Source organism: Myodes glareolus, chromosome 7 (genome assembly GCF_982192425.1).
Source record: "Myodes glareolus chromosome 7, mMyoGla1.1, whole genome shotgun sequence".
Lineage (NCBI taxonomy): Eukaryota > Metazoa > Chordata > Mammalia > Rodentia > Cricetidae > Myodes > Myodes glareolus.
Genome location: NC_142032.1, coordinates 63,097,709 through 63,105,626, shown reverse-complemented (window position 1 = coordinate 63,105,626; position 7,918 = coordinate 63,097,709). Strand labels below are relative to the sequence as shown.

General features: G+C 51.6%; 2 protein-coding genes across 2 annotated transcripts; both read right to left on the bottom strand.

Moving 5' to 3' along the window:
* Positions 1-593: 593 nt before the first annotated feature.
* LOC125415780 (interferon-induced transmembrane protein 3) lies at positions 594-2,349 on the bottom strand. Its single transcript, XM_048458298.3, has 2 exons — positions 1,614-2,349; positions 594-903 (listed from the first exon to the last, which is right to left on the bottom strand). The coding sequence occupies exons 1-2, from the start codon at positions 1,860-1,862 to the stop codon at positions 739-741; spliced, it is 414 nt and encodes a 137-aa protein (XP_048314255.1). The 5' UTR covers positions 1,863-2,349; the 3' UTR covers positions 594-738.
* A 4,055-nt stretch (positions 2,350-6,404) lies between these two features.
* Positions 6,405-7,571, bottom strand: LOC125415883 (interferon-induced transmembrane protein 2-like). Its single transcript, XM_048458470.3, has 2 exons — positions 7,326-7,571; positions 6,405-6,771 (listed from the first exon to the last, which is right to left on the bottom strand). The coding sequence occupies exons 1-2, from the start codon at positions 7,473-7,475 to the stop codon at positions 6,631-6,633; spliced, it is 291 nt and encodes a 96-aa protein (XP_048314427.1). The 5' UTR covers positions 7,476-7,571; the 3' UTR covers positions 6,405-6,630.
* Between the last annotated feature and the right edge of the window lie 347 nt (positions 7,572-7,918).

Sequence of the window (7,918 nt, the reverse complement as noted above, 5' to 3'; positions counted from 1 at the left end):
TAACTACGGTTACCAGAAGTAACCCAAGAAGTGAGTCCGGCAAACCCTGGCAGGGGAGGGCGCGATTGGAACTTGCCCATATCGGGATGGGGGTAAGGAGGCCCCACATGGTCACGTGGCCGCCATATCCGCAGAACGCCGGCAGGGGGCACCAGGGCAGTATGAGTTTTGTTTAGGGTCAGTCCGGGCTCCAGGACATAGAATGAACTGCAACACTGCTATGAGACCAGTAGGGGGCACTAGGCTCCCACCACAACACCCTGCAACTCCTGGACAGGGTAAACCCAGGGATCCACAGGCTGCACCCAGCGAACACATCTTGTCTGAGTCAGAGTTTTCTTCTTCCTGGAAGAAAAGGACTCTGACCTGGTGGTCCTCCACTTCTGAACTGAGCTGAATGCCGTTGGAATATGGGGCCAGGGTTGGATGAAGCTCAGGTTCTTCCTGCCTGGTGTAGCCAAATACCATCCAGGACTTGGCTAGCAAATGTCCCCAGCAATAGGCCGATTGCTGCCAAATTGAGAATAAGCAACCTGCCCACCCCAAAGAGAGGAAGATTGAGGGGTAAGCTGAATATGACCAGTCAAAGCACAGTAGCTACCGTGTGTACTTTATTGAATCCGCTAGGGACAGAGCTGTGAGGTTACATCTGTATATACAGGCAGGGGTAAAGGAGCAAGGAGGAAGGCAGCAGTGGATGGTGGAGCACGTATCAGGACCAAAAGCCAGAATCCTCTATTAAGTGTAGAGACGACCGGCGGACACAGCGATGCAGACCACAGCAATGATGGTAACGACAACCGTGAGGATGCTGAGGACCAGCGCGCTGATGTTGAGGCACTTGGCAGTGGAGGCGTAGGCCTGGGCTCCAGTCACATCGCCCACCATCTTCCTGTCCCTGGACTGGAGCAGAGCAGACGGTCAGTGGCCCTGTTGCTGCTGGGCAAATGCTCGGATGCTTTTCTCATCATACTCCCTGTGGACTGCATCTCTCCTGCTTAGGTCAGGAACATTTTACATACTCTGTCTATGCAGGTGGCCCTAGAACTTGCTGCTATCCCCACCATGGAGTGTTCCCCATGAATCTCCTGGGCATTTTCCACACAGGCTAACTCCCCAGTGTGCAAGGCGAAGGGGGCACTCTGGGAATTCCTCGAGACTGCCTTGGGATAGTCTTGACCCAGGATTCCCAGGCAGCCTCACCCTATACCTGCCATAGAGCATCTTTAAGCCAACACACATGTATACGCTCATACATGCGTGTGCGTGCACGCACACACATACGCACATATCCCCATACATGCACACCACAGAAGAATGCATACAAACATTTTAAACAAAGGACCCCCCCACACCTAGGTGCCTTCTGGATAGATGGAGCTTCAGGCTCACACACAAATTTTGTTGTTGTTGTTGTTCTAAGTTTTTCAAGACAGGATTTCACTGCTTAGCTCTGACTATCCTAGAACTCCCTTTATAGACCATATTGGCCTCAAACTCAAAGAGATCTGCCTGCCTCTGCCTCTGCCTCCTGAGAGTTGGGATTGAAGGTGTGCACCACCACCCAGCTCCCACACACCTTACACCATCGCTTCCACCCCCACCACACTCACCTTCACAGAGTAGGCATAGGCAATGAAACCCAAGCAGCAGAAATTCAAGAAGAGCGTATTGAACAGGGACCAGACCACATGGTCCGGCACAGCGACCTCTCTGGGCATGTTGATCACGGTGGTTCTGACAGAAGTGGAGCCGTGGGGTCCCCCCAGCTCAGCCACCTCATATTCTTCCTTGATTCTTTCGTAGTTTGGGGGATGTCCCCCATTGGGAGCAGTCAGGAAGGCTTGAGAAGTGTGGCTCATGGTCCCGAGCAAAGCCAGCAGTGAAGGGTAGAGGATGAAGTACCGTGGGTCCACCCTCTCTCCAGCAGTTTCGGTTTCTCAGAAGTTTCCTTTTCCTGAATTTTGGCTTAATGAGAATTGGCTGAGTTCTGAGGGGCGTGGATCTAAAAGTTCTGTGGATCAAATTACTCCAGGGCAGGATGTCAGGAAAGACTGTGAACGGGGGAACTTCCTGTCCTGGAACCCAAGTCAGGACTTGTCCCACGGCCCAACTTCACTGATTGTGTGTGAGAGGGTCCTGCAGTATCTGGAGCTCAGGCTAACAACTGCAGGCTTCACTGCCCCTGCCAAGGTCCCAGGCAGGCCCGGCAGAACCCTCTCTGCTCCCAGCAATTAAGGGTGCCCACAGAGCCCACAACACTCACTTTAGAGGCCAGTTCTTCTGGCTTCGGTGCAGGCAGAGGTTGGGGCGAACTGTACCTTGTGTCTCCTTTTGCAGAGACCTAGTGCCCTAACATGGTTAGTCACTGGACTTTGGTGTTAGGACTGGATGGTCCCAGGTCACATGGCTGTGACCTCATGGCCCAGGGCTGGCTTTTTTGTGTTTCTCCAACTCCCTTTTCCTCCATCCTTCCACGATTTATTCGTGCTAGTGGAATGGCCACTGAGGACCGTCACTGTGCCAGAAGAGCCTTCTCAAGTACATAGTGGGGTAAGGGCTGTGGCTCCCCCCAAAGCTGCTCCTGGTCGTGCTACCCTTCCCTGACAACAGGGAGGCCTGGCCTGGACTCTCCTGTTAGGGGTTGTACTCACTTTCTGTCTTGGTAGCACTGCAAGGAGAGGGTTACCAGACCTGCTTCAAGGCGTCTTGCAGCACCCACCCTTCCTAGAGCTCCGAGTCTTGGGGTTTGGGGCTCCCTCAGTTCCCAGGTTCTAATCGTTTCATTCACTCTCTTCCTTGAGTTCCTCACAGGGTTATCAGCACCTCCTGCAGTCACCCCTCTTTGCAATCCTATTGGCTGGTGCTGGCTTAATCCTACCAGAGACCCTCTGTCCTGTCACACTGCCAGAATGAGTGAGGACAATGGGTGGGACCAGCACCCCACTCAGTGTAGGCTGCGGGCCAGGGGTTTCTCTGCTGTCTTTTTAGGATGAGACATTGCTTTGTTTACTTTCCGGCTTGGAGTAGGGAACAACTTGGAGTCTTCCCACTCAGCTGACCCCCCTACCCTGTAGTTGTCGGGCACCCTACTGGTCACCAACACAATGGGGAATTGTAACAGCAGAATTGGAGTTCTGCTCCAATTACACCTTTGGTGAGTGGGAAGTAAGCATGGGGACTCTCCATGGCTGAGCAGTGGTAAGTGTTGGATCCCCGTTTGCTGGATTCCTCTGCTTCCGATGCAATAAGTCATATCAGATCGAATTAATAAATCCAGATTTAATAAACAGGGAAATGCAAAGCAGAGCACTCCTGGGTGACCCTCAGAAAGGCAGGGGCAGAATGTAAGGGCACACACAGGGCAGAGTTATGGGCAGGGTCTTGAGCAGCCCTGGGGAGGGGCTAACTCTTGGCAGGCAGGGTCTAGGGAGAGATGGGGCTTCCACCTAATCATCCCAGACTCTCTGGGTACACGGGTGCCAGGGGCTCAGGTGGAGCTTGCACCAGAACAGGCAGCTCCACTGTGACGTCACTCATGGATTGTAGTAAATCCTAGTCATATCTAGCCTCATGTGTTCCACCTCAGACAGGCGGTTAGGACGGTGTTCAGTCTGGAGATCACAGCCTGGTTCCTGTGCTCCATGGTGTTAACATATCTGGAGTTTCCCTGCCTTCCGGATAGTTGCCAAGCATTGTTCATATGCGGCATTAGGAAGGCCTGACGTGTGACCACAGGGACTGTGTCCTGAGGTCTCTACCTTCATTCAGTCCCGATCTGGGTCTGAGGATGAGCACATTGAAGGCCCAGGGCCATGAGTTTTAGTGGGGATGCCACACTGGGTTCTTCTCAAAAGCTCTTGCTCCTTGACCCATGCAAACAAGGCCTTGATTTCTCCCTGTGACTGGGTCTGGCTGAGTCGCTCCCCTCCAGTATCATAGCTGTTCTCCCAGTGGGATCCTCGGTCTTCACTGCTAGTAGGGTCCCTGTCTTCCTAAGACAGGGTCAGCTCCCAAGACAGTGAAGGGAGGGATCCTGCTCCGGAACCTTGAACCTCGGTGAAGAGGGCATCTCTAAACCTGGTTAGCCTCACAAGATGATCAGAAACCAGGACTAGAACCCATGCCATGTACCAACACAGGAAGACAGTGCCACCCAGAGGCTCTAAAGATGTGTGGGTGCCCGAAATGAGGTGGAAGAAAACTCAGGCACCAAGGGCATCCAGGAAGAGGGTAGGTGAATTTTGAGTACAGACTAATGGTGAAGGGTGCCAAGGCCCATGGAGACCTGCCCTCCCCATCTCAGATCTGAGGCCCCACAGAGCGATAATGTGCTCCGTCAGCAGTGAAGACTCTGTTCACCTCCTGCTGCCCACCCCAACCTGACCTGAAATAAACCTGTAAGACATGGGTGAGAAGATAAGGGTCTTTGCCCCTTTACAGTGCTCAGCAGGAACTACAAACAGTTTGCCCAGAATCCAAGCTGGAAGTCACTACAGAAATTCTGGACACAGTTTATCTGGGTCGAGGCTTCTTCCTCCTGAAATGGGAGGACCCTAGACTGGCTCTTTATCTCTGGACTGAGGACTTCCTGGCTTGTGGCTCTGCACCTTTCCTGGCTGCTCCAAGTACATGAAGCCAGAGGGAGGCAATGCTTAGTTACTGTCGGGGTCCACAAAAATACACAGTAGATGGCAGATGATATTTATAAGGTCAATCCGCCAGATGTATCTGATGGAAGATAAACTCATAAACAATATGTATAAGTCCATTGCCTATAAATACTGTCTGTGTCTGTCTATAATTCTCTTGTGTGCCAACCTGATTCCCCCACACCAAAATAGCCATAGGATTCTTCCTACAACTGTTGGCAGTGTGTTCCTCATCTGTTGGACACTATTGTTCCTGTAGATTGACAGGATGACTTCCTCTTCTGCTGTGTACTTCTGGTGAATGAAATATACCTTTATAAACCAGGCAGTGGTGGCACACACCTTTAATCCCAGCACTCTGGAGCCAGAGGCAGAAGTACCTCTGTGAGTTCGAGGCCAGCCTGGTCTATCAGAGCTAGTTCCAGGACAGGCTCCAAAGCTACAGAAAAACCCTGCCCCCACCACCAAAAGCTACTAGCTTCCTTCCCATAAATTCCCTCCTTGTGCTCTGAGGCTGCTTGCAGGATAAGAATATGTATCTTTTGACTTGGAACACTTTCAATACCAGCCTTGATAAAAGCACTCAGCATTATTCACCCTGCCTCCTGTGGGTTGCCATGGTTACTCATAGATGCTCACAAATGGCCTCCAGTCATTAAGGCTGGGGGACAGGGGCGGCGGGGGGGGGGGGACACAACACCTTCATGTCTTGTTAATCACACAATGTCAGTTTCTAAAACTTAATATACACCAAGTGGTAGCGGTGCACTTCTTTAATCCCAGCACTCGGGAGGCAGAGGCAGTCGGATCTCTGTGAGTTCGAGGCCAACCTGGTCTACAAGAGCTAGTTCCAGGACAGGCTCCAGAGCTACAGAGAAACCCTGTCTCGAAGACAAACAAACAAACCAATAAATAAATAAAGCTTGATATGCTTAAGAAATGTAGAATAATACACAACTTCTTTATTTCTTTCTTAGACCCCTCAATAGTTTAGCCTTTCTCTTCTCTAACCCCTTGTAAGCAACCTTCCTTTTTTTTTTTCTTTTCTTTTTCTTTTTTAATTTTGATTGTTCGAGACAGGGTTTCTTTCTGTAGCTTTGGAGCCTCTCCTGGAACTAGCTCTTGTAGACCAGGCTGGCCTCGAACTCACAGAGGTCGCCTGCCTCTGCAGTAAGCAACCCTCTTAAGAGACAAGGCCACTGCCGTATGCTCCCTTTTACAACTGCCTACTAATCGGTAGCTGACAAGTTTATTTTGCAGGTGTCCCTTATGGTTTTACTCAAGGAATGTACCATGGCCCTGACAAATCGCCTTTGTAGCCTCGTTTACTGTCTGAGGTTTGTTGTTGAATGTGTATATAAGCTGTGTGAACAGAGAGGATGGGAGCAGAGAATGAGAGCTGGAAATAAAGAAGGCATGACCCTCGGATGGGATGTGTACATCTCTTTTCTTTAGATAGGTAGGAAATTCTTTTAAGTCCTCACTGCTTTGAAGGCATTCTGGCTGCAACCCTGGTGCCGTGCTGGAGGTTCTGGGAGAAATACGTTACTGCCTGCCTTTGCCTGCTAAGTGAAAGAGGACCCTATGCAGGCTGCTGGTCAACTGTTGTCTCCAGCAAGAGGCCAGAAACCTTCCTGGCTGTGAAGACCCTGCACTCTGCCCCTACAGCTCCTCTTAAACAAGAAGGAAGCCAGGAAAACCCTGAGTAAGTTCAGGACAGGACCGGTTGGGGGACAGAGAGTCACAGCACAATTGCTACCCCGCATACTTTATTGGCTCCTCTGTGAGCAGATGTGTGAGGGTAACAATCCCACGAGGAGTCCAGTGACAGGTCGGGGGGCCAGGATGAGGGGCGGCTGGGAAGGGCGGAGTGCATGCATGCATTCCCCGAGGAAACAGTGCAGGGGAGAATTTAATCCACTGACTCTGTATACGAAGAGCACATACTTCGTGGAGTGCCATCCTTAGTAGCTATCGTCTATTTTCTTTGGGTTAGAATGATAATCACCACGATGAACATGAAGATGGAGACGGCCACGGCACCGATGTTCAGACGTTTGGCAGTTGTAGCGTAGCTCTGGGCCCCAATCACATCGCCCGCCATCTTCCTGTCCCTGGACTGGAGGAGACCAGATAATCAGTGTGGACTTGGAGCAAGTCGTCCGAGAGCCAGGTGCTCTGCCTCAGTTCCCCCACTGTCCTTCCTACCCGCTGCCATCTCCTCCCTCAGCGCAAGGACCCCCTCCCTCTTACACACTCAGACGGTCCCGCAGAGCCCAGCACTCTCTGCTCGTCCTACCGTGGGGTACTGTGTTCTGTAAGCCCTGTTTTCACACAGACTGGTGCCCTAGGCTGCAGGGTGAATGGGCATTCCAGAAGCTAAGCAGTCAGGAGAAGTTCTCTAGAGTGGAGACAGTCTCATCTAGAATCCCTAGGCAGCCTTACCCTTTGCCCACCTAGGAGGGTCTCCAAGACACATAAAATTCACTTGCGCTATATGCTGTATACACAGTCTACAGACACAAAACACAGGTACATACCGGACACCAAACACAGAGTGTCACGCATGCACAAACACAAGGCTGTACATATCCCAGGTGCCCTCTGGGAAGGAAGCGCCTCAGCCCCACACACACCTTCTTGCCCCATCACCCCCACGGCGAGGACACTCACCTTCACAGAGAAGACATAGGCAAGGAAGCCCAGGCAACAGGAGTTCAGGAACACTGTGTTAAATGTGGACCAGGTCACATAATCCTTTGGGACATCGCTGCTGCTGATGTTCACCACGGTGGACCTGGAGCTGGAGTCCTCCTTGACCATGTCTTGTGTTTAAAGGACGCTCTTGTTTCAAGGAAGTTGGAAGTTCCTGTAGATAGTGGAGTCCTGGGCTCATATATAACCCTTTGCGGAGTGAGGTCCGGATGCTGCGGGTGGGCTCAACAGCCTCTTCAAAGTTCTGCTTTCTCAGAAATTTCCGCTCCCGTTGTCTGTAAACCAATGAGCTGCCTGGAAGTGGGATGTGGAAACGGCTTATGGAGCGGTACGCTAGGATAGGGTTCTAGAAAGGTAAGGGTCAGGAGAACAAACCTCTTGTACTAGAACCCGCGACAGGACTTGGCCCTCTATTTTCCTGCTTAGAATAAAAGTACTGGTGCTTTCTGCAGGCCTGGGAGTCTCCCCAGCCCAGGCCAGCAGCAGCCATTTTCCTAGCCAGGATGCTGCAGCCCTCTACCGTAGTGCCTTCCCCAGTGGCCCCAAAGCTA